The following is a 25,808-nucleotide window of genomic DNA, read 5'->3' as shown; positions in this document are numbered from 1 at the left end:
TGTGAAAGGAGATGGTTGATGAGAGCTCTGACTGCCCCAAGGAGGGGTTGTGTCTGAGGGAAGAACTGAAGCAACCCTGCTTGGTCTCAGGTGGGGCGTATGTGGTTATCCCCCCAAGGGAGGAACGTGAACCTAGGAGGTACAATACAGCATATACAGGACAAGTAGTGCAGCCTGTAACTGCTGGTGACAGGCAGCCTCCTCATGTACAGCCTGTAGGGCAGGGGCTGGAGGTGTGGGTCCCTTCTGCTGTGGTTAGGATCCTGCTGTTAAAAGGACTGATGGGAGCCCAGGTGAATGGGGAGACAAGAGCCATAGCCAGTTGCGTGCTTTATACGGGTCACCAGTGAAAGATGGGTGGGTGGATCTGTTTGTTTTTCCTAAGATGGATTAAACTGAGTTGTATTTCTGTGACTGAACTCTCAGAATAAAATCTCTCAGCAGTTCAGTGGTGCTGAAGACTAAGAGAATCATTAAAAAAAAAAAAAAAGCTTAAAAAAACCCCAACAAAAAAAAAAAAACAAATTAGGCAAACTGAGGCAGATTAACTACAGGGCCACACCACAAAAAAGAGAGAAGATGCTCCAGGGTTACATTCTGCTTCAGGAGCCATGCTGCTCTATTGTTTACAGAGTTGAGACAAGTTTTGTGCCTGTTCCTGCCCTTGGCTCGGGCTCTGAATCTGCTAGGCCCAAAGCATGTTTTTGAAAGCCGTCTCCTTTCCTTGTTCTGCCTTTGTGGCCTGTTGAGACGACTACTGCCAGTGTGTAGGTGTGGGTGCTCTAACGCTCCACGTCGTGCCTGGGTGCAGAGGCTGAGTGGAAGTCGATGGGGAATACTTGATGTGGCCTCCAGAGTAGGCAATGGCTGTGACTTGGGTTAAGTGGGAGACGTCTGTGCCTGGTAGGAATTCTGCTTTGCAAAGGAGTCAGTAGCAACATCACTCGTAACCTCTGGGAAGGGCAAGTGGCAGGATGTGATCAGCTTTGGGAAAAGGCTGTGAACCCCTTTCTCTTTTCTCCCTTTGGCTGGATAGGTTTGTTTCTCTAACACCACTTCTGTTTCTCTCAGTGCTACACTGCTTTTCCCTGCCAGCTTATAATGAGCTATTGCTCGTTGTAGGTGAAGCGAGGATCAGGTGGCTTGGTTGAAGAATGACCCACTGCTATCCTCACACAATGCTGGACTCTGTAATTTTACTTCATTATACTGACTGCTGTCTGTATTCAGTGCCATAGAGATCATAAAATATTTCTGTGCTAGAAGATCTTCTCTGATGAATAGCACAGAGGATGGCTCAAGTTTCCATGGCAATGCTTCTGAATGTGCTTCTGTCACCAAAGAAAGAGGAACTTTCAGTTGATTAAGGTTTGAGGGTTTTGACTGAGAAAGGGGATGGTGGTGAGACTGCATGTTAGTTGTTTGCCTGCCTTTGGGTCGTGCCTCTGACTGATACCTAATCTGGAGAAAGAGGAAGCTGACATTTGGCTAATGGCAGAGATGGACTGTGTCGTGCAAACTACAGCTGGACTCCTGGACATGCTTAACTGTTCAGCTACAGATGCAGCTGCACAATCACCCAACAGTTAAGCCTGTACCATTCTCTGCCTCTCACATCTGACCATCTGCTACGGAAAAGCTAATTAAACCAAAACGATTCTTGCTGGGATTAAACCCCAGCAGCAGAGAGAATTGAGTATAGTACAAATATTGTTCTCCTACTACTGGATCAGGGTTGCTGCTTTATTTGTACTTATAAAGAATTGCAGGCTATTCAACTCAATTGGTGTCAGGTAGGTGTTTAGCTCATGCACACTTTCCTTCTCTTTTCTGTCCCAGATCACTCTTATTTTAGGTGCAAGAAATAAGGCTGTGTCTTGCTGAATTTTCCTGCAGTTCCTTTCTTATGACAGCTGAGGCTGTTTAACATGGTATTTCATGCAAAAACAGTGCACAAAGCTGTGTTTTCTCCTAGTGCCTCAATTTCTTTACTTATGGAATGAAAATTATTCCTGCCTTCCTCGTTGCATGTATTTATGGTGAGCATGAATCCTAGAGTTGGTGTGGGGCCACATAACCTTATAATTGCTAGAAGCTACCAGTGTGAATCTGAGACTCAAGACCAAACAGTTTATTGCGAAAATGTGCCTACAGCCCTTTGAGAGTTGAAATTTAAATCTCGTAAAATAGAAAATGTGGAAGTGTGGTTCCCTTAGCAACTGAACTCTTGTGTGTACCTACAGTCTGTGTTGCCATGTGATCAGGGCTTCAAAATAGCTCTTTCAAAAAAATAATAAATGAAATGGACGTACAACTCTGGTTGATTTCACGGCTGCTGCCGGTACTCAGCAGAAGTGACAGCTCACCATGTTGTTCAGAGTTGTGGCACAATTTAGTTTCTGAAGGCCAATGAGGGATTCAGTTCTCTGCAAGGGGCTCTGAGAGGATTCTTGCTATTGTCTTTCCATGCTGAACATGGAAAACTTGTACTGAAGAGGAAGTTAGTTCTGTATATGGTAGGTCAGAGATGGCAGTAGAAGGCAGCAGTGAGGAGAGGGCGATGGTTGCATTGCTGGAGTGAATGTGAGGAAGGTTGCAGTGAGCTCGAAGAGACTCGATTGAAGAAGCAGGTAGAGATGAAAGTACCAAAAGAATGAAGATAAATTAGGTCTTGACATTCAGGAGGAACAGTTCAGATAGTTTTGAATGAGGAATGGAAAAAAACCCAGTACTTTTGGAATTGCTGGAATTTAATTTTGACAAATACGTTTCAAGGGGAAATGCAGTGGGAACTGAGGAGATGAGAGGTGATTTTAGAGTGTGGATTTGTAGCACATTAGGTCTGTGACCTCAGACTTGTTTTGTGTATGTACTTATCCCACAGTTAGCAAGAGAACTTCATATTTTGGTGGAAGAGGGGCAATAGTAAGACCATGCCTGGGAGCAGTTAGATAATGTGCTCTAACTCCACACTCCAGTTTGCTCAGATAATCTGTTGGTGAGCCATACCCTTAGGAATGAGCAAGTGGGGAACATTGCCTTCCCAGTGTCTGAACTGCTGCAGGTATGTTGGACATGAGCAAGCAGAAGCTGCATGGGTGTATGGAAAACAGGGTACAGCGCAAGTGTTTGTGATCACCCCTCCCCTCTTGCTTGGGGAGAGTAGAGAAAATGTTATGCCATGCTGGTCTGAGCATTATTATGATGTTTAGTTGGCATAGGAATAGTAAAACTTTCAAGTCATATAAATGTCAATACCTTTAATACCTTAATATACCTTGTGTAGTGGGGTTAGCTTATATTGATTCTGAGAGAAAGATGTCACTCTGGGTTTTTTGGAAGGAAAAAAAAAAACCCACAAAGCCCAGCAAAACCTTCTATGGAAGTAGAAAAGGTCAAAAAAGGGTTAAATTCAATATTGGTAAGGATTTTGCCATTGCAAGGAAGTTGTACTGATTTAACTTAATCAGATTAGAAACAGCTGTGATTATATTAGTGCAGCATTCTTGTATAGGCATCCTTAATTTAGTTTGTGTCTTGTATCTATCTATTTAACTTAAGTTGATTCAATGTAAAGTGCTCTTAAACTGAATTAAGAACATTTACCCAGGAGGGTTATACTGCTTTACATTGTTTTCTAAGTCAATTTAATTTAGTACAGTGTATATGTAGACAAGACCTTGGGGAAAAAGCTGATCCTTTTTATTACTTGCTGAACAGTATGTCATGTTTGGCTGCAGCCATGTGATCGTGGAATGAAAGAGCCTGTTGTGGTGCATGTTGGTGGAGGATGGGCAAACTGATCATTGCAAGCCTTTGTACAACTTGGTCCTTCTTAGCCATAGTGTTCAATTAAAGTATATTGCTCCTCCTTATAAATTAGGCTTTTTCTTGTCTAGAACAGAAGTGAGACCCCTGAAAGGTTATTTTAAGGTTCCTCCTCAGCCTGTCAATTAAAGTGCCTGCAGACCTGGTTAGCATGCTGTGTATGCAGCAAAAGCAACATCTCAAAACTTTCACAAATGTTTAATGTTTCAAAAGATTCAGGTGGCTGAGCAGGTTTGAGCTGGACTTTTCTACAGCTAGGCAGAGCTTGAAAGAAATTTCACACAATTTTGATGCTGTTTCCCGGTCACTGTCTCCCCCCAGTATGTGGCTCAGTATGTATGGTGACTTATGTACATGCAAAACTCACGGCCAAGGAAGAAGTTACTACGTAAGTACTGCAGATGTCAGTTCTCTTTCTTGTTGAAAGGGATAAATCTAGTCAATACATCTTGTGTTTTCTGCTTGTGGGTGAAGGCTCTATGGGAACAAAACTGGCACGTGAATTACTCTGCAAGCGTGGTTGTAGTGATAGCATTTCAGAATAAAGCTGGCTGCTGTAAACAGCCGTTTCATTTCTTGAAATTTGCTTTTGCCAGCACCTGCAAGCATCCGGGCTGGGCTTAACGCCTCCTCAACATTACAGATGCTCTGTAGGCTGGGTCACTGCAACAACTTGTCCATCTGTCCTCTGTAAATAATGCAAATAACGTGCTCTGCAGCTGTGTAGATATGGCATAGTGTGTTAGCCATCTGTGCATCACTGCGACTCATAGACAGAGGGGATGTTTTGGAGAGCATATTGATGCAAGTGTATAGATTACAGTAATGGAGCATTCTCTAACACTGCTATATTCTCTGCTAGAGGGACGGCTCAGTGACATTCAGTCCCTGGCACTGAGGAGCTGGAGACTGTAGTTTTCCCAGAACCTGAAACCAAAGGCTGAAACAAGAGGACTGCTGATATTAATTGCTGGGGGTTGTATGAGACTTAGGGAATACTTACAGGGGCTGAGAGTCTGCTTCTCAGTGGTTGAAGAATTTAAGCTGATCCTACCTTGTCCTAATTAAATGCCTTTTGATTTTATGCTCTAGGAAGGTAATGTATGATTTTATTTTCCCCTTTATTTCCCTTCCTACACAGCACAGGAGCTGACAGAGGTCTGGGAAGGGAATTCCTACATGTTGATTTTCTACAGAAATGTTCACCCACTCCCTGCTTCACTTCTCTTCAAATGTTTGCTTGCTTTAGCCATTCCCTAGCTTGTGTTTGAGAAAGTTTAAGGCCATGGCTCCCAAATTTCCCTCATGTGATCTACCAGCTTTTTGCCAGATACGTGGTGTTAGAGTATCAAGATTTGCTTTTTCTAGCAGGGCCCAGACAGTTATTTTCAGGAAATTTTGAGAGTTCTCCTGATCTCCATGAGTTGTTTTCTAATGGCCTGGTATACATTTCTTTAAATATCTGAGAAACATGCTCCAAAAGTCTTCCCATGGAAGATCTTAAAAGAACACAGGTAAGAAGACAGAGTGGGGAAGGACATGAAACCCAAGGTGCAAAGACAAAGAGGCTCTGGAAGTTTGTAGCCTAAACTGCCTTGTGAGAGTTGAAAGGATCACTGAACAAACTAAAGAGATCAAGCTAACAGGATCACTGAACAAACTAAACAGGCTTCTGATGTGTCAGCGTTTCTGGATGAGAAGCTGTCATTAGCCCCAGATGTAGTTGTCGGTGCTAAAGGTAACTTGGCAAATGACCTTTTGCCGAGCTGGTTCTTGTGCAATTTCAGATGTAGCCATTAAAGGTGGTTCTATGCTTTCATATGCATTAGAAAGCTAGCGTTCATTTCCTGGTCAAAATCTCCCCTGGGTATTTTTATTCTCCATTAACATTCCTTCTGGGGATTGGATTCGGGTCCTTTGCTTCCTGTCCTGTTCCTGTTCAGATGTTAATCAGCTGTTGCGTTCTATTCCAGTTACGTGTTAGTGATGTTAGTGTTTCTTGGGCAATGCTGATCTGTCCTGGCTTTTATAAAAGGATTAGGGAAGGTAAGCTACTCTTAACACAGCAAAGAGAGTAGATAATAAAATGCATACTTAAGGATATGGAGTGCAACTGAATTAGGGGACTGGGATCTTTGTATTGTGGAAGGAGGGAGCAGGACTGTAAGAAAAGTGTGATTCTGGTTACTTTTAAGAGACTTCCCCAGGGTGCAATGGGTATGACAGACACACGATCTGTCTGGTGGTATTTACATTCAACAAGAAGTATGTAAGACTGTAGAGTCTAGGGATTTCATTTTCTTTGGAAATACGTTAGGTGTTAAGTAGGGCTTGTTACACGGACTGTTGTTCAACAGCTAGCCTGATCCCTTTTTCTTGATAGCTCTTGGAATTGTTCCCATGCAGGGAACAGAGGTTTCTGCCTAACAGTCAAGGTTAATTGGTATGGAAAAGCAGGAATGAGCAATAATCCTCCTGAAACTCTATTTTAATCCAAGAGTCACTATAATGCTGTTACTCAGATCTGAATCGTGAGCATTAACGTACAAGCAGAACTGAGATGCGAGTTTCTGCACTAGGAGCTGTCATCCTTTTATTTTAAAATGAGCTTCAAAGTAGCCAGCAGCAGAATGGATCTGAACGTACTTTTAATTGAGATGCCTCCTCTGAATTAAAAGATCTCTCTCATTAAATGTTAAAGTGTCCTTTAATAACCTTGCAGTCCTTTTCCATCGTACTCGGCACCAGCAGCCTATAGGTGCTGCTTTTAACTTCACACAGCTTGTTTGTCTGTCCTGGACAAGACCTCTTGATGCAGTTATTGCATCATCCATCTCACTGATTAGTTGTCTTGATCAGGCTTACTGCAGCAGCTTCTCACGTAGTCTGGCTTGAGACACGTGGAGGCTAAGGTTGCCTCCATAAGCCACATAAGCGCAGGAAGGCAACTGGACAAGTCTGTCTTGCTTTTGCTTCTCATGATGCTAGTGAAGAGACATTGTTGCCTCCTAAAGCAGGATGTGCCAGTGTCCTGCATTGGATATGCATTCGGAGTATAGGTTGGCCCACACAGAGTGAAAATTCTGGGTTAGCTGTGGTGATCACATATGTGGCACAGGACGGTAGCAGCATTTTTTTTATGTGTGGGTATTGCATTTGGAGTTTTTTGGAGGACACTGACTCTGTGATAGCTAATGAATGTTTCTGTAGTGTTGCATTAGAAACAAACATGACTGTGATTGTGTTATGGAATGTATTTTCTCTGTCATACAAGTTTATCTTTCTGAATAAAAAGCATGGTTAAAGAAATGCTGTTTTTAAGAGGAAAAAGCTAGAAAGATGACACAGTGCCTGAAATAAGAAACATTCTCTGCAATATAATCTCCATATTTCTGTTGAGGAAGGGAGACTGCTGACCCTGAACACTGGTAAGCAGGCTGTTTTATAAGGTCAGAAAAGGCAACACAAGAGAAGGTGATGATGAGGAAAACCCTGCAAGTCCTCTGCCTCTTTGCACGGAATGTTCAGCTGCTGCAACAGCAAGCAGGCAGAAGCTGTGTGCGTCCTAGAACCGAAGCTAAGTATTAGGTACCTCAGGCCTCACGGGACCTCATGGGACTTGCCAAGTACCAGGAAAACAGTAGGTGCCTACAAATGTTGCCTTTTTTTTTTTTTTTTCCTTTGGTGCTTTCCCTTTTTGTCCAAAGGGTTCCTTTTTGGACCTTTTTTGTATGCTATGGACCTCTTGTTACTGGAGACAAAGTGGTACTAACGGGTAGTATTGTGGTTTTGCATGCATGCCAAGTGGCTGTTAGTTCTGTGGGCCCTGTACAGAATAGTCTTAAGCAGTTCTGTGCTAGATCACATCTGTTCCTGGTGTGTGGTAAAGGTTTTGCCTTTCTCAGATCACACAGAGAACATAGCTACTCTGCAAGTCGATTTTACACTGAGGGATGCTCTCTGGTAAAAACAGCTAGAGTCAAGCTTGTATACTGCCTGTGCAGCTGCACTCAGTCACTGTCACTGCACTCCCTCACTGTGAAGAGGAAAGAGGTTGTGTGTGTTTTGTCTTTGTGAGGGGGTGGAGGAATCCTCAGCTTTTTGCATTAACAAAGCAAATTGTTACGTTTCCACTGCAGTCTTCTGGCCCTTTGTGTGTTCATGTCTGGTTGCCTAGAAGATGTGACTATTGCTGATGCTGATCAGTGTGAGCCCAAGCCTTGTAGCCCTCAATGAGCCGTTCCAGTGAAGCTGTAACTGTCAGTGAGCTTAGAAATGAGACTGGAACTACAGTGGGTAGTAGCTAGAAGACAGTAGAATTGGAGCTACTGCAGATGATAGCATGCTAGGAAGAGGACTGTAGATGTTAAGGAACGTTACTGATGAGAGATGGAAAGGGTGGATAAAAGGAACCAGGAGGTTAAGTTTCCTCTTGTATTACAGTGCTAATTAGAATAGCTGAAGAGCTACCTCCTGCTGTAGCTCCAGGCTAAAGCTGAGCTTCTCCAGGGTAGTCAGAATGTGGACTTGACAGCAAGCTCCTTGAGAGAGAGGCTTGTGAATAGCATGGTGAGCAGAATTAGTGCCTTCTTCTATTTCTGGATATTACCTATATCCATTTCTGCTTTGGAGCACAAGGTCGATCTGCTCTGCAGAGAGTATCTGCTCCTCTCTGAATGGAGGTGTGGTGAATTGAGCCACCTTGGGATTCTCTCTCTGTGGTAGCAAAGGATGCATAGGTATTGTAGGCAAGGAGGGCTTAACTGTGTTATTCAGTGCAGGGAAATCTGCAGAACAAAATTAGGTTGGTGTGGCAGGGTGGTTGGAGCAGAATGATAGAGGCTGGATTCCTGGTGTTGGACAGGAATGCAGGTGGGGAAGCAGTGACCCCTGGAGCCATCTAGAAAAAACAGCTGCCTTTCAGAGGTCAGTTACTGCTCTGCACAGGCATCCTGCTCAGTGGAGAGATGGTTAAAAGACCTTCCTTTTCTGGGACACGGTGAAGACAAGGAGCTTATTTCACTGGAGGGTCCTGGCATTAGATAGTAGCCTGATGGTGCAGCAGTTTGCTGCCGACTCCTACCCTGGCACCTGGCCATGGGTTGGTCTGCGCATGCCTGGCTGTTTCCATGTGTTGTACTGATAGGTGACTGATACCAAATTTCCTTTCTCATGTTTCAGGAGCTGTTGGCCAGATGCTGCTGGATACTGACAGAAGAAAGGTGATTCGGAGACAAGTGGCCAGAAATGTTTGGACACATCGTCACTTTGGATCTGTAAGTCCTTGTTTGAGGGAAAGTTGCCTGCAGGCACTGTGAGTATTTTAAGTGTCTCTGGAAATTCTCAGATCATGAGGGTAGGTTTCAAATCCCCGATATCTTTTCCAGGTAGGTGTGGATGAGATGGCAGGTGGCATAGTTGCTGGTTCTGGGGTAGGAAGCAAGACAGTCCTGTTTGAGCCTGAGGAACTGTGTGCTGAGAGACAGGGAGGCCTTTGGCATGTTCATTCTGAGCACCTCTGCAATGGAAATATGCGTGGACCCATGGGTGCAGCTGTTCCTGGAAGCCTCTGCTTGTCTGCCAGCCCATGTGGCTGATGGTTTTGCCTTGATGCTGAACCAGCTCCTGCTGGGAGTTGGTGGCAAAGCAGATTCAAACTATGCTGGCCTGGTCCTTCCTGGACGTGCACGTTCTCCCTCTCTCTCTCTTTCTCCCCCCATACTTTACAGTTTGCCCCGCAGAGCAGTTATACTGTTGTGAAGCTGTTTTTTCCTGTGCTAGTCGAGACCCGACTATAGCATTGTAGTAAGGAAAGGGGCCAGACAGCTTGTTGGGGCAGGGCCAGCACTAGGGCACCTCTTCGGTTTGTTTTGGCAAAGCTTGAGTTTGCGTGGTCCTGATTGCCTGCCTGTTCCATTCACCTTCAATCTGGCTCTCCTTGTGTGCGTACAACTGCTCCACACCCTGCGCTCCTGTCCCGCCTCCCAAGGCTTGGTGCCATTGACAGGGAAAAAGCAGTACAGCAGCAGAAGCGCATCAGGGAAGGGAAGACTCCACTGCAGTCTCTCTCTCGTGCCGGTGGCAGAGTGATGGCCACAGAGCTACGCTTGTACAGCTGGCTCCCAGATCAACCCAATGGTCTTCTTGTAGTGATGGGTGCCCTGGGCTTTGAACAGAAGAAGGTTGTTTCTGAACTTGTGTTGTATCCCTGGTTGGCTGGACACTATTTTACAGAAGACTGTTAGCAGCAAGGTAGAGCATGGCATGCTGCTTGCTGGAAGTCAGAGAGTGGCTTGCCTTCCTCTCTCATGGAGGTGTGGGTTATCACAGCTCTAGGCACAAGGATGTAATGTTTTGGCTCAAACAAGAGTCTGATAATTGTCAGCTTATTTGTAGATGAGAAGCACTGACTTAAAAGGACGAGTGAGCTAATTGTTAGCATTACCAAGCTTCTGTACCGAAGGCTTCACAGTTAGCATCCCTCTGCAGTAGCAGGGAAGATTAGCTGGGAGGGTCCCATTCCACAGGAGGTTTGTTTAGTCCTTCCTGGAACCAAGGTTCCCTTGAAGCTATTGCTTCATGAATTTTGAGTTTGTGTGGTCCCAGTTGCCTGAGTGCCTTAGACGTGTCCTTGCCAGGTGCCTTTCCAGCTCTTGCTGGGCTATGTGACCCAACTATCCTAAGCTAATTTCATTTACTTTCAGAAGATCTGATGTGGGTTGGGGCAGATATCTGGAGTGAGATGACCATCCAATTGTCCTTGGTTATAAACATTCCCTATTCCTTACATATTTATGGGGTTAGATTTCAAACTGGCTGTTTTGATGGATGCTAAGCTATTTGTTTCTCTTCTTCAGAGCATCTGAGTGAGTGTCCCTGCTTCATGAGGCTTTGAATTTGAGCCCAGGCTGGTAAGTGCTCAGGTCCTTGTGGGCTAGAGAAATGATTGTGATTTCAGCTTGGGATATCTTCATGCGCGTCTCCTGTCCTTAGCCTGGCAGCAATTGACAGAAGAGTCCCCTAGATCACCTGTTTGATGGTGGGGTGTTGACAAATCTGATTCTGATCAGGATTTCAGCATTCCTCTTTGAAGAAGAGAAGTGTCTTCCCAGCAAGTCAGACCCATGTGTTTTGCTTGGGGATGCAGTGGAATGTGCATTCGGTATGCTGGGTGTGATTTTTCTATTAGAAGATTGTCTTCACCTACTTGAGTCCTTTTAGGAGAAGGGTCCTTGAGGGAATGACTGCAGCAAGGGGGAGTTTCCAGCATTCTGATGGTGGAGATTTACAGGTTAGTCCTAGGAAGTTGTTCATGTCTGTGGAAAGGCGTGAGAAACTTTTGTGAGCTTGTGTTTTTAGCGGAGTGGAGGACAGCTTGCAAATGTTCCTGTGAAGTGTAAAGCCTGTTGTGGCTTGGAGCCACTCTGTGCTTGGTGCAGACACCTCACGCTTGCCAGTCCTCCCAGGGGGCTCAGTCTAAGTGTCAAGAAGATGCAGCTAGGCAAGAGCGGATAAGAATCAGAGAGAATTCTTGGGGCTCCTTGTAGACACTTAACATGTAAAACTCCATTGGCCAAAACACAAAGCAAGTGAAATCTGTTAGGTCACTGGCTCAGTGGTATCCACTGACTGCCTTGAAGGTATGTGAATGGGAGTCAAATGGCCCAGCCTGTAGAGGAGAGGAGAGGGTGATCTGAGTTGAGGCAGGTCCTGCACTTTGAAGTGCTACAGGTCAGGCGCTGAGGATTGCAGAGGTGCTAGGCTTGATCAGTGTTAGGATCCAGCAAGGGAAAAGGGAATGAGAAGAGGGTGCTTACCCCAAATATAGAGGGACTATGAACGATGTATATGTTGTCATTGGGGAAAGCTTGGTATTGGGCTCTGCAGGGACTGCTTGGCATCTCCGAGACGTCTTGTCTTATGTACAATGGGGTGGTTGAAATCCTGGCTGCTTGGGGGGAAGTCTTCCTGCCCTTCACTGCAGTCCCAAAGTGATGGAAAGGAAGGAGATTCTTCCATGTGTACAAGATAGCTGCTTTCCTTCTACCCCATTTTTTGCTGTTGTACTGCTACTGCTCCTGCAGCAGGAAGAATCCTGCCCAGCACGGCTGGGGTAAAGGGACTATCTGGTCTTTCCACTAGTGGTACTGCTGCATGTTGCAAAGTCTGGCCTTAGGTACCAACGTCAATGGCATTGCTCCCTAATTTGATGCCACCTGTGACTTGGGGGTGGTCTTTGTCTTTTCTGACAGATTGAGCAGTTGTAATGATATGGTACCTCCTTCTGACAAGCCTCCTGTGGTCTGCTCCATTGGGGTTCCAGTGTAAGCCAAAAACTTCTGTGTTTGGGCTCTTTAATGGCTGGAGTCTCCTCCCACATAGTCCCTGCTGACAGTGACAGCACCTGATCAATAACTCCTGCTCCAGCTGTCACTGCTGCCTGTAAGGCTTGCAGTTTCCATATTGGAAAAGGCCTTTCCTAAAGAGCCTAATCAATATGCTGCTGTGAGGTCTGTTCTCGTTTGCTATATATAATCTGGACACACACAAACTACGTGAGTGAGCGTGTGTAGAGGGGGGGAGAGGATGCGCCAGCCCTCTGCTCTCACTGGCTGGGAGAAGGACACAGCTACCTCTTACTTTGCTCCCTCTCCTGCAGCTGCCGCTCAAGGCTTGTGGCCACATCCTTTCCCTGCTCTATTAGCACTCTGCATGGGGACCTGCTCTGGGACTCCAGGGGAGCCAAATTCCTGCTGGGTCACTTCTAGGGTTCAATGGAGCGCCTGTGACTCTCTCTTCTGTGCACTTTCTGCTGTTGGTAGGTAACCCGCTTTCGGAGCCACGCAGGTGGGAGGATGTCAAGCACAGCTCCATCAAAGAAGCCTTACCGCAAGGCACCCCCGCAGCATCGTGAGATCCGCCATGAGGTACCCATCATTCGTGACGACCAGGATGGAGTGATCTTGGCCGAGCAGAGTCAGGTAACGGCTTGCCGGGTGGCAAAGGGCTTAACACCATTGCACCAACAAACAGGGTTTAGTTACACCGAGGCAGGCCAGCTCAAGCAGGCAGAGGGGTTTGAGGTTTGCAACCTGAACTTCTCCTCATCGTGGTCCCTGGAGTCCAGCAGTGAGAAGGAAGTGACAGGGTGCAGAGCAGAGTTGAACATCAAGAGCCAGACTGTCTCATCAGCACGTCCACGTGGTGGGAAGATGGGGCAGCGAAGTGGGAAGCAGTGCCCAAACCGCAGTCGTGGGCACCTCAGCAAATTTGTGAGCCGTAGCATGGACACAGTTGTGGTGTCTGAAGATGAAAGACACCATCCCACTTGCTCTTTCAAGAGCAGAAGCCTGGAACGCTCGCTTATGTTTAAAGAGCCTCCTGAAGTCCTGACACCGAGAAAGTTTCGGGTTTCCTCTACACACCTGCCTCTCAAAGGGATCTTGAAGCAGACCAACATGACAGGCGCATGCCCTGAGAGCTTATGCAAGTCTCACTCAGTAGAGACACTTTCCCATGGCCGTGGCTCACGCAAGTACAGTGATCCTCAGCTCTGCCTCAGCCGTAGGGAGAAGCGCTCACTGGAGCACAGCAGCAGCAGTGCCACTGACTCTGTCAAGCGCAGGGAGAAGATCACAGAGGAAAAACTGCAGTTCTCCAAATTCCTGGATGAGATTACCCAGCGGGTGCTGAGTCCCATCCACTTGCGCTCACGGGGAGAGACCAGGGGAGCAGAACTAGACCAGAATTCTCCCCTTCTCCCCAGAAGCTCCGTGCCAGAAGGCCAAGGGGAAGGTCACCTGCAAGGAGTCAAAACCAAGCGTGCAACTGAAAGATCCCCCTGCCCAAGCAGAAGAAAAGCAGAAAAGAAATGTGAGGGGCTGGGAATGGCTTTGTGCCAGAGAAAGTATGCGGAGGAGGCTGAGAGAGCTTCCAGACTAAGAAAGAAACCCGTCCTTGGGAGGAAGGACAGTAAGGAAAAACTCCTTTCCTTGGAGAGGAGGGTAGTAGATCTGTGTCAGTATGAGCTGCAGCAGCTGGCAGACTTGGGGCTGGCAGGGACATCCTCTGGGCAGCAGCACTCACTGTCTTCATGGAAAAGCAGTGCAGAGGGCAGAAGGGATGAAAGCAGTCCCTGTTCACGGCTATTACAGCCACACCATCTGTGTGCTAAACTTGGGCAGAAGCATGCAGTGGAGCCGAACTACCCAGAGAAAGGATCCTTCTCCACTCCAACACGCTGGAGTCGGGAGGAGGGGCCTACCCCATCTAGATCCTCCCCTTCCTTCAGCCTGGCACTAAACAAGGTAGGTGCCAGGGCCACCGGCTCACAGACAGGGGTCTCACAAAGGCCGAAGCCCCCACCTGGATCTCATCTAGTCTGTAATGCCAGCGGGGAGAGTGAGGGCAGCCCCCCAGACCTCATGTTGTGGGTGCTTAATCACCAGAAGCTGCTCCCTTGTGGGTGCCACTCATGGCTGTGCTCCAGGTTGGGTATATCTTCCTGGGAGGAACCAGCTTCCCTTTGGCCACGGGAGTTAGAAAGGCAGGAGCTGGTGCTGTCCTCCCCACTGCAGACTTCCGAGGTGTTTGCAGGTTGGAGGCCCTCCAGGCTGCGGGGCAGCAGGCGTGTGCAGGAGGCAGGCAGCTCTGTTGTCAGGAGGTGTTGGGATGCTCCTGGTGCTTTGTGTGTGCCCTGTGCCTGGCTGTCTTGGGGTATTGGATCTTTGTATGATGGCTGTTTCAGGTCTTTGTAAGCCTTCTCTTTTCTCCAGCCTGCTTTGGGGCCATTGCCTCGTTTTAATAGGAATCATATTATCCCCTTTGCCTGGTCACTAGCATCTGATGTGTGTGTATTTGGGGAGGTAGGGGAGGCAGTTGCTAGATAATTCTGCATGAATTAACTGATTGTCATGTGGGGTCGGGATGTAAGAAAAGAATGAATTGATGCTTTGCCTTTAGGGACAGGAGGATGTATGCAGGTGGTAAGGACCATTCTTTTAAAGTGTGAATTGATGAAGAAAGCAGCCCCATGATGTCTCAGGGCCAGGACTGGGGTGGTTTGCCTTCTGTAATATCGCTAGCAGCTCAACAACCTCATCCACAACTGTCTGTGGCATGGCCTCTCAGCCCAGAGCTGGCTGTGACACTTAATGGGCAACCTAAAGCGTGGCAGCACTGTGGGTTTGTGCAGTGCTGTTGGTACCAAGCACCAAAAATAATCCATGGGCAGCTTGGACTTTGTGAGAATGGTCACAGTCTTGGACTTTCACAGAAAATACGGTTGCTTCTAGTGCTAATTAAATCTCTCCCAGCCATGCTGGCAGGCAGCAGCCATCTCACGGGTTAACACAGAGTGCAAAGGAAGTGAGACTGGCTGAGCTGTGTGCTCTTGTCACTGTGCTGTGTCTCCTTGTTCTGCAGGTCCCTGCTCCAGCCATCTCTGGGGATCTTGCCCAGAATGTTAATTTCTTTCACAGGCTTTTCTGACCTTTGGTGTTTCTTCTGCTATCCTAGAATAGTTACAGTGGCTGGTTTCAGGTCTGCAGAAAGAAACCCTTTTCACAGCGCAGTCTGGGTGGTGTAAATGGTAAACATATTTTTCAGTTCCCAAATGATTCTCTCTCATTCTTTTGGTGGGGCTTCAAGGGTGTTGTGATTGCTGTGGTGACAATTTAATCCTCAGTGTATGCTGGCCTGTGAGATTCCTGCTACCCACTAACTGTGGATGTGGAGGAAGCTGAAACACCAGCTAAGGTGGCGATGTTACAACAGATGTTGAGATTGCACCGTGGGAGAGTAAAGTTACCTAACTTGTGTGGTGGTTTCTAGTCTAGCTCTTCTACCCTGAACCAGAACACACAGTCTGTCTTGGTATCAGACAGCTGAGTGGTGTGTACAGATCCTAGCAGCTCTAAGCTTGCCTAGCATGACCTGTCAGAGCAGGTGAGGAAGAGTCACAGGTAGGGTCTAGCAACCAAGACTCTGCCCTTTAGGGCAGTGAGAGAGACCAACTCCTCCTCTGAAAGAATCTCACAGCTGTTTTCTTCCTTGTGCAGGAACCCTTGACGGATGCAGAAAGGATGAAGTAAGTGTCCTGCTCCCCCTTTATGCCTGTCATACTGCAACTGCGTGGGTGCTGATTCCTCACATCCTGCCTGTGCCACCTGCACAGCGAAGCTGACTGGCCCTGCAGGCTCCTCTCAGATCTTCAATCTTCTTGGGGCCATGTAGGCAGAGCTTTAGTCTGTGCCTTGCCAACCTCTGCCTTGCATGTCTCTCCCCCTGGAGGGGGAGGGAACATAGACCCCCGGTGCAGGTGGAGGAGTTGATGGGTGTGAAAGAAAGTAGGAGATGAAGCCTTTAATACAGGTGGAGAGAGGAGTGCCTTTTTTAATCCCTTCTTGTTGTTGCCACTGTTTTGGTGTAAGCCACCAGAAGCAGTATGCAGAGGCCTGCTGCTGACTGAGGGTGAGAGCTGAGCCCTTTGCTGGAGGTGATGTGGGGCACAGACAGCTGCTAGCACTGAGCTCCAAGCCGTAGTGAGGAGAAAGCTTGCACTGCCAGAGAGAAGCCGTGCTTCTGAGTTTCTCTGAGCACAAAGGAATGAAAAACAACAGGAAATCCTTCTGACCACCAGGCATGTCCTGGCTGGGGAGGAGTGGAGCAGTTTATGTTGGAATGGGGTTGACTGGCAGCTGTGATCACATCTGTAAATGCACCCCACCACCTCTGCTTCTGGGCTTAAGGCTGTATGGAGTCCTCTTTCCATCATGTGTTAAAGGTGTGAGGGCTTTTGAACAGTTTCAGGGGAGGAGAAGATGATTTTACTCTTTTTGCCTTCAACTCATCTAACCTGGACTGGGGTAAATTATTGAGTGGGTTTCATTCACCAGTGAGGGACACTGGAGCTGTGCAGCTCATCTGGCTAGTGGGCTTTATCCAAGCACTGTAACCCGAGAGGGAGCTATGACTTGCCAGCTGGCATGTGCTGCTTTGCCCATGCTCCAAGAGAGTTTGAGTCTCCCTCTCCTGACAGAGATGCACCTCTCACTGTGTGTGCTGGAGTCTCCTGCCAGTTCTGTTCCCGACTTCCTGGGGCCCCTGTGTGGGGTCTTGGGCCCTAGAGCAGGGCAGCGATGTGGTGATGCTGATATGGAGTACCCCTTGTGCACTCAGTGGTACCTTGTTCCTGTGTGCCCCAGGCTACTGCAGCATGAGAATGAGGAGCTGCGCCGACGGCTGACATATGTGACTAACAAAATGGAGGCGATGGAGAGGGAGCTGGAGTCAGGTCAGGACTACCTGGAGATGGAGCTGGGCCAGAACCGTGAGGAGCTGGAGAAATTCAAGGACAAATTCCGTAGGTATGAAAAAGAAAACAAGAGACGGGTAGAGCTGGAGAGATCCCTCCCACCAAGGACTCCCTCAGCTGACATGAGCAGGCTGTGCCCTGTTGTGTAAATCAAAGGCATGCTGCATCCTCAGAAAGGTGCACCCCCAGACTGTAGGGGAGTGAAAGGCTCTGAAGCCATTACTTCCTCCACAGTACAGTGTAGGAATGCTGCCAGCGTGAGGGGCTGACAACAACAGGGAATTCTTTATCTGTTGGCTGTAAGGCAGGATCCAGCTTGGATGGTTACCCCACATGTGCAAAAGGAGCCACTGGTGGCTGCAAAAAAATACATCACCTCTTTACCTGAAAAGTACCTCAGTTAAAAATCCACGCCAGTCACTGGTCACATGCTTATACATGACATAGCTCTGAGGAGTCCTCCAAAGTCGTTCACACCCTCCCCTGCAAGATACTTTCACCTAGCCAACCCCATCTTGCTTCCAGTAACTTGAGGTCTGAAGGCCATTATGTGGCAGAGGTGAGGCATAGTTAATATGCCTGGTTGTCTTAGTACCAATCTTTCTGGAGTTGTGGAGTTGGTGGTTTGCTTGGCAGCTATGAAAGGGACTTGAGCAGGTGCCTGAGATCCATTCCCATGTATACAATCTTGTTTCTGTAGGTTGCAGAACAGCTACACTGCTTCCCAGAGAACCAACCAAGACCTGGAGGAGAAGCTGCATGCCCTGGTAAGTGCCCTATTAAGTCACTACAGAAGGGAGGTGGAAGAGACCTGTGTGTTAGGAGCAGATGAGGGAAGGGGCCCTGGCTTTACCCAGCAGATGTGGCAGTGGGTGAGGGGTGAGATTCTGGCCATGACCATCTACTCCCTGTTCCGGCTGGTGTCATGAACTGTTTTCTTGATTTACTGAGCCCCTACTTGATCATGCACGTGAGCTTTGGTTCCCCACAACATAATTGCATGGTACTCCGTCGTGTTGCTTCAGTCCCTCTCAAAATGCCACGGATGTGTCAGCCAGTCTTGGGGTGGTCATCCTGGGAGGATGGGGGCAGTCAGAGCAGAGCCAATGTGCGTGTATGTCTGTTGTGTGCATTCATAACACTCATGGCTGTTTCTTTTCTCTCCCTCCCCCTCTCTCTCTCTCTTTCTCCTCCCCATGCTGCCGCTGGCACACGCTGGGCGCACTCACCTCTCAGGCCTCTCTCAGCCAAAGCTGGATTTTTGCAGTTGCGTCTTTTCGTTTGTGTGTTTTTTCTTTTTCCTCTTTACGTGTCTCAGCCTGTTGATTTCATTGTCAGTCCCACATACACCATTCCAGATGGAGGGGCCCCAGTCCTCGTCCAGCCAAGGGCTCACCTGGTATCCAGCAGCTGCCCGCAGATGCAGCAGGTCCTAGCTTGCAGTGCTCCATCTTAAGAGCGTTTGACTCTGAGCCAGCTGGAGCATGGCGTATTGGGAAGTGGTGCCCATAAGCTGTGGCACTGTACAAGATGTGGATGGCTGTGAGCCTCATTTGCTTCCTTTCCTTCCCCTTCTGGGCTGTGAGCAGGCAAGTCGAACAGCTGAGATGCTGATTGCCTCCATGTAGCCCAGGATGAGATTTCTTTGGTTCTAGCACTTGAATTTCTTGGGTTAATATTCATTGTGCTGGGGCCTGAAGAGACTGTGTATGTGGGAAGCATTGTCCTCCCCTACCCCCTTGTGCGTTGCTGTGCTGTATCCCTGACGCACAGCTGGGCCCTGGTGGTCACAGCCTCAGAGCACCCTTGGGCAGTGTTGGAAGAACTTCTTGAGAAGGGGATGGCTTGGTTGTTCTGAGCTGTTGCCCCTCTCTGCTGTTACATCTGGGTCTCTATCGGCCCTGTAACTGAACTGTTCGGGCGTCTAAAGATGCAAGATTGCCTGCTTTAGGGAGGGCATTAACTGAGCTCCAGATGAAGCTACACAGGTCCTTTTTCTTACTAGAGCAAGACTTAAACTCTTTCAAGATGGTGCCCTCTCCCTGCCAAAAAACCCTTTTGTCCATTCAGCATTGACTGCTGGATCTTTATGGGCAGTATTCTCATTCTGTTGGCCCAGAGAAGAGGGCTGGGTATCACAAGCTCAGAGGTCTTTGCTGCCAGTGGCAGGATGGGATTGATTGCACAAAACCACTAGCTTTCCGCCAGGCACTGCGTGAACCAGGGCAGAGAGGAAACATGGTTGTGCTGCAAGAAGAGATACTGCATTAAGGAGGTTCAAACTCAACCTGTTGTCTCTGTAGCTAGCAGAGTGGCTGGCTCCATTTGGCCTTTGGAGTCCCTCCCTTGGTGAAGAGCCAGGCTGTCCCCCTTGTCTGTCTGCCTGGAAGTTTTTGTATCCCAGCTGAACATGTCATTGTGCTATGCTTGGGCTGAGGTGGGTGGTGAAGCCAGGTTCTTCTGTGCTGGGGAGATTTACACCTGGTGTTCTTGCATCCCAGATTAAAAAGGCAGAGATGGACCGCAAGACACTGGACTGGGAGATTGTAGAGCTCACTAATAAATTGCTTGATGCCAAAACCACCATCAATAAGCTGGAGGAACTCAATGTAAGTGTCAGTCTGCAAATGGCTGTGGAAGTGTGTGAGATGTGGGCTTTTCCTCTTGTTCAAAGTCATTAGTGTAAAGAAGCATGTGAATGACTTCAGTGTGTATGAAAGTGTGGGAGCTGTACACAACAGTAGGGACAGGCAAACAGAAAAGGGTCAGAGGGCTTGAGCAAGGAAGAACTGATCTTCAAGTCTGATGTATTTGCTCTTTTGAGCTTACAGTTTGACCTGAGTCCAGGCTGTACCAACGATGGGGTCATTTACTCTAGAGCTGGGAGGGAGCTGATGCCTTTTCTACACCATTAATATAGAAGTTCCTGTATCTGGTGGCTGTTTCTATTAACTGCTCTCAACTCCCTCCAGTCTGTCTGCCTGCAAGATGCATGACATCAGGCAGTGTCTTCAGGCATGGCTGAGAGCTCTGGGATGGGATAGCAAATCTGGTGGGACTTTTGGAGATTATTAAAATCCACAGAGGAGAGGGGGTTGATACACTGACAGAGTATATGCCTGGAGCAAGGACTGGAGTTGAAAGGGACACCTTGGCTGAGTTGTCAGAAAATACCCAGGAGTGTGGACAGGAGGGAATGGCAGGTGCCTTCATGAGCGATTCAAATGCCTCCTCCTGCTTCTGTTCAAGCAGCATCTGGTCAGGTGGTGCCTTTTCGGGAAGGAGATCGGGCCAGTCTGACACTGTTGCACACCTGTGCCTTTTCTTGCAGGAACGCTATCGACAGGATTGTAACCTTGCAGTACAGCTGCTCAAGTGTAACAAGTCCCACTTCAGGAACCACAAGTTTGCTGATGTGAGTAGCATTCCTGCTGAGGTGGGGAAGAAGGGCTCATGGTCTCCGCTTGCGTCTTGCTTTCTCCAGCTTTCTCTGCAGGGCTGTTGGCCACTCATCCTTCAGCCTCAGATAGAGGTGTGGGGGGGCTCCTGTTCCCACTCCCACTGAGAAGGCAGCACAGAGCCTCTGCCAGCTCCTCTTTCACACCAGCTCTGTTTCACAGCTCAGCCAGGAGCTGTTATAAAAAGCACAATAACCTTGAATTTGATAGCCTGCTGGGTGCCTGATGGGAGCTGGCAGGAGGACAGACCTCTCTCTTACCCTGCTCTATCCTCTTCCCTTCCTCACCTGGCCACATGGAAGGGCCACGCTGCCTGATAAGGAGTCAAGCAGCAGTAGTCTGGCCCTGCTTCACTTCTTACTCTGAGAAGAAATGTGGGAGGCAGCATTCAGGGTGTCTTTTAGGCCTCCTGAACAGGAGAAGTTGGTACCAACTCATACTCCCCCTTGTGGGGTCTGTTCAGCTCATCCTGCCCTCAGGATGAGCAAAGACAGAGTTTAGGCCTTTCACATTAGTAGTATCACTTCTTCGGTTGGAAGTATCATTCAGGCCCTTACCCCAGCTCTCTCTTTGCCGTACCCCTAGTCTCCATCCCTTCTTATGTTCCTCTCAGCAAAACAATGTGCTTGTCTTTTTTAACTTAGCAGGTGACCAATATGTCACCCTCCCCCATTGTGTCTCAAATTAGCGCTCTTGAGGTCACTGTATCAGTTACTGCTGGGGTAACCTTGACCTCTCTCCCAGCTGTCTCCCCTCCCTGGAGCTTTGAATTCTGCCCCCCAGAGCACCGTGTCCCACGTGGCTGCCACTGGAGGGGGGTTGGTGCTGAGCAGCTGTGCAGACGGTCTGCCTCACAGCCAGCTGTTGTCATGCATTGTGCCCTGAGTCCCCAGCTTTGGACGCAGCTTCTGGCTGTGATGGGACAGACCTTGCTGTGCCACTGAGTGGCTTGTGGAGCTCTGCTCTCCACTTCATGCTGTGCATGAGTGTGGTGACCAAGGTGAGGGCAGCTTGGCAGGGTGATGGGGAGAGCAGTAGTGCCCATTTGCAGGACAAGGAGCAGTGCTTATGCCCTCTTGAGACCCTAGTCCTGCAGCTTTGGTAATAAACCCCATGTTTGCTTCTCTGAAATGGAGAGAGTGAGGAAGTGGGATGAGGTGGTGGAGTTGGTGGGAACAAGGGAAGGCATCGATTCTAGTCTGCGGGCAGGCTGCCAAGGCAGCATGGCTGCAATTATCGCATTCGGGGAGCACTGCGAATCCCAGCACTGGGGGCTGTTGAGTCACTTCAGTGCAACCACCGGCTGATTTTCCACAGATCAATAGACCCCTTCCTAGCATGCGCTGGCTGGGCCTTGTCTCTGTGCTCACAGGCATGGAGGACTGAGCTCGTGTGCTGTCTTCTATTATTCTCTTCACAAAACGGGGCCTGTGAACCATGGCCTAGACACATGTCTGGTGTGACAGCTAGAGAGCCTTGTTAGTCCCTCAGGGGGCAGGCTTGCTTTGGAAAGAAGTACCTTTCTCAAGGCAAGGTAGGTGAATGTTAGGGTCAAGATAAGGAGTACAAAGTACACATGAAGGTTGGTTGGAAAAAGCAGATTATTTGGAACTAAATGGCTTGCATGGCAGCCCCCTTCTAATGTGCTTTTCCTTCTCCCTAGCTTCCCTATGAGCTGCAGGACATGGTCAATAAACATTTGCACAGCACTCGGGAGTCCGCAGGCCCTGGTCAAGAAGCAACCCACACCTTGGCTCCATCTGATGTTGTGCCCACCTCAGTCATTGCCAGAGTCTTGGAGAAACCAGAGTCTCTGGTTCTGAATTCAGCCAAGTCTAGCAGTGGCAGCTGTCCCATGGCTGAGGATGTCTTTGTGCATGTGGACATGAGTGGAGCCCCTCCTGATGCCTGCAACAGTGCAGGGCAGATGGCGAAGGAGGCAGGAGATGCAGGGAAACAGCAGAATGGTGGCTGCAAGCCGCAGAGCAGTGTGGAAAGTGTGCCAGAAGAGGTGCCTGCCTTTGAGAAGCTAAGCCCCTACCCTACACCCTCACCTCCCCATCCTATGTACCCTGGGCGCAAAGTGATCGAGTTCTCTGAGGACAAGGTAAGGATCCCAAAGAACAGCCCCCTGCCCAACTGTACATATGCTACACGCCAGGCCATCTCCCTCAGCCTGGTGCAGAGTGAAGATGAGAGCTGTGATAGGCACCGGACGCTCCCCAACAGCCCTGCTTCAGAAGGGCGCCGTTCAGCCTCCAGCTGTTCCTGTCAGCAGTCCCCCAAAGCAGCCAGGGCTCACGGCTCTTCCCAGAGCAGCCCGTTCAGCAGCCCTCCCCAAATCCCGAGCGCCTTCGCCAGCTCTGCCAGCTCTGAGGAGGACCTGCTGGCCAACTGGCAGCGTATGTTTGTGGACAAGGCACCCCCCACCTCAGAGCAGGTGCTGATGAACCGCACGGCTTTCAGCCGTGACACAGCCCCTGAGCTCCAGAAGAGGTTCAGCCGTTCCATGCAGGAGCTGGGTAGGGCAGCCTCGGCTTACTCGGATGGTGAGGAGTCTGCGCAGAGCTGCAGCTGGACCGTGAGCCGGGACTCGAGCATGGACACAGACAGCACCGAGTCCAGAGCCCGCAGGAGCCATTTCTCCTCAGATTATGGTACAGATTTCTCACAGGATGAAGCCCAGAAGCTGTTGCAGGAAAGCGGTGGGGGCACTGCTGAGCCTGGAAGCCCCTCACCAGAGAAGCACAAGGACTATGTGGACCTTGGCTTGCCTGAGAGCCCAGCTGAGGAGAGAGAAATGTTGCTCCAGGGAAGCAAGGAGTGCAACCAAGGAGGTGCCCAAGAGGAAAGTGGAGAAGGCAGGGTCAAGCCTCCCTTTAGTCGGCCGCACCGCAGCCCCAAGAGGATGGGGGTCCACCACTTACATCGTAAGGACAGTCTGACGCAAGCCCAGGAGCAGGGCAACCTTCTCAGCTGAGGCAGGGCAAGAAGCAGCCACATGCTGCAGAGCTGTGGGATGCCTCCATCTGTCCACCTTCTGAGGGAGAAACCTCCGTTAGTACCCTCCTCCCCAGGGGGTGCTCTGCTCTGAAATTTTATATTTATTCTCTTCTTTTGCTACCTGGAAGAGCTGGGGTCCCCCTTCCCCGTCACCTCAGACCCACAGTACTAGCACACACAGTGTGCAGAAGCACACCCACTGCCCCAGCACACTCACAGCTCTCTTCACAGCCTCACACTGGTGCCTGTACTGGAGTTCGTTCTTGGTGCCCCTCATCCTGGTGCCTGTGCCTCTTTATGCTCTCATCTTCCTTCCCCCTTCCCACTCAGGTACCTGAGGCACTGGGTGCTCTCATGCTGGTTGCCCGCAGCTGCTCTGCTCTCTTAACTTGTGCCAACAGCGCAGAGTGCGTGTGTGGTGGTGTCTGATTCCCTGGGAGCCCCCAGGGGCCATGAGTGGGGCACGAGGACTCTCCCAGCGGATGGCTGTGTGCCCCTGGGGATGTGCTGGAATTGCTGGTGTCTCATTTTCCTGCTGGGTTTTGTTTTCTCCAGCTGCCCTGCTGGGTGGTTCTCCAGAAACTGCCTCCGCAGGTCCCCATTGCTTGGCTCTTGCGTTGGGCTCAGCACCTGGCCCCCGCTGAGGCAACACATGGATGCTGGTGCTGTGGCGTGGGGCATGGGTGCTGCCGGCCGAGGTGGTTTGGGGATGCACTGCCTGCTAGGCGCTGGGGTTTGTGTTTGTGTGTCTCCTCCCTCACACCTCTTCCCCCACTCTCTGTGCTGTTGTTTTGTTTGAACGGTGCTGATGCTTTGCTCTTGGGTGGGCTTCTTTCTTCTTTCCAAGCCTTTAGTTTTGGGGTGTATTGGTTTTTCTTTCTCCCCGCCCTGCATAAACAGACACAGCCGTTGGCAGCTGGTCTGATGCCTGTGTTGAGGGTGTGTTGAGGAGGCTCAGCTCTCAGAGCTGCACTTCCCTCTGATCCTGGCCTCCAGCCTGCAGAAACCCCTCCAGACTCAAGAACAAGGTCTTGCTCCAGGCGAGCAAGGCGTGAAGGACACTGCTGGGCTTTTCTGGGCAGGGCTCGGTGCAGGGCTGGCAGGGATGCAAGGGCAGTGTGCTGAGGAGCTGCTCCCTGTAGACGCACTACCTCACGGCTCGGCAGCAGCCCTTTGCCAGGGTCTCCTCGCACGCCCCCTTCTCTGGGGGGGCTCCAGGCTGGCTCTGGCACCTCTCCGGGGCCTCCCCTTCTGGGTAGGGCCTCTCTGCGTGTTTTTCCTAGTGTAGTGTGATATTGTATGACTTTTCTTCTCAGTCTTGTGTGCTCGATGTCTTGGGGGGGGAGGGAAGGGCAGAGGTCTGTAGATGTAGGTATTTTTTTGAGGGCTTACAAAGCCCAGGTGTCCTGTTTTAATTTTGTCCTGTGCCCTCGTCTGTCTGGTGTTTCTTGGCTCCCCCTGGGGTGCGAGGCAGAGAATAGCCTGGTTCCCTGTGCCATGCCCCCCTCAAACCCTGCTGACTGTCCTCAGCCTGCTGTCTGGTTTTTGAGTTGGGTTTGTGTTGTCCTCCCACCCTACTCAATGAGGGCTCTTCATTGGGCTGTAGGAGAGCAGCCCTCTTGTCCAGGAGAGAGCTCCCGTTCATATGCTTACAGCAAGATGTGCAGCCAAGAGCTGCCTGGGGGGGCCCTGCTCCTCTCCCCAAACCCCTGTCTCTGCAAAGGGCCTGCAGCTTGGGCCAGCCAGGGCTTCAGCTCGAGCCTGGAGGCTCCAGGGCCTGTGAAAGGGAGCTGCAGGCCTCTCTGGCGGCCGTGTAGGTTGCTTTATGTACCCTGGCTAGAGCTGCTGCCTACATGCTTGCCTTGTTTCCCACCTCGAACAGTTGTAGAGCTGGATGCCACCCTCTGGCGGGGAGGTGGGACTCAGTATTTCACTGCAGTATTTCGCTTGATACCTGTGCAAACAGGCTGGTGCTGAGAGCAGGAGCCTCCTCTGAGCCTGCAGGGTGTTCATCTTCCCTATCCTGAATGTGGTGGTGGGGTCCTTGCATTTGCTCTCGTCTGTTCTGCAGCATTGCTGAGGGCTTGCACCAGCAGCAGCTGCCAGCTCCTGCCTCACGGACATCACCTGGGATTGGATGCTCACTGAGTGAGCTCCTCTGGCTCTGAGGCTGCTGGTGGCCTGCCTGTGGGACAGCACAGCCA

The 25,808-nt window shown here is 49.6% G+C and overlaps 1 protein-coding gene across 5 annotated transcripts in view; it reads left to right on the top strand.

The window, feature by feature from the left end:
* TJAP1 (tight junction associated protein 1) overlaps positions 1-24,939 on the top strand; it is a 39,087-nt gene extending 14,148 nt beyond the window's left edge. For 2 of the 5 annotated variants that reach the window (XM_050894194.1, XM_050894195.1), the window contains 10 exons: positions 9,010-9,104; positions 10,686-10,739; positions 12,651-12,809; positions 15,888-15,916; positions 17,034-17,195; positions 17,844-17,910; positions 18,380-18,409; positions 19,645-19,752; positions 20,475-20,558; positions 22,265-24,939. In XM_050894194.1, coding sequence (XP_050750151.1) covers positions 12,684-12,809; positions 15,888-15,916; positions 17,034-17,195; positions 17,844-17,910; positions 18,380-18,409; positions 19,645-19,752; positions 20,475-20,558; positions 22,265-23,581 — 1,923 coding nt within the window. In that variant the 5' untranslated portion in view covers positions 9,010-9,104; positions 10,686-10,739; positions 12,651-12,683 and the 3' untranslated portion in view covers positions 23,582-24,939. Of the gene's footprint in view, positions 1-9,009; positions 9,105-10,685; positions 10,740-10,974; positions 10,991-12,650; positions 12,810-15,887; positions 15,917-17,033; positions 17,196-17,843; positions 17,911-18,379; positions 18,410-19,644; positions 19,753-20,474; positions 20,559-22,264 lie in introns of those variants that run through there. The other 3 variants (XM_050894198.1, XM_050894197.1, XM_050894196.1) reach the window with 3 other exon arrangements.
* The last annotated feature ends 869 nt before the right edge of the window (positions 24,940-25,808 follow it).

Source organism: Gymnogyps californianus, chromosome 3, assembly GCF_018139145.2.
Source record: "Gymnogyps californianus isolate 813 chromosome 3, ASM1813914v2, whole genome shotgun sequence".
In the NCBI taxonomy this organism is placed as follows: domain Eukaryota; kingdom Metazoa; phylum Chordata; class Aves; order Accipitriformes; family Cathartidae; genus Gymnogyps; species Gymnogyps californianus.
The sequence above is the reverse complement of the archived record's forward strand: the minus strand, read 5'-3'. Positions and strand labels throughout refer to the sequence as shown.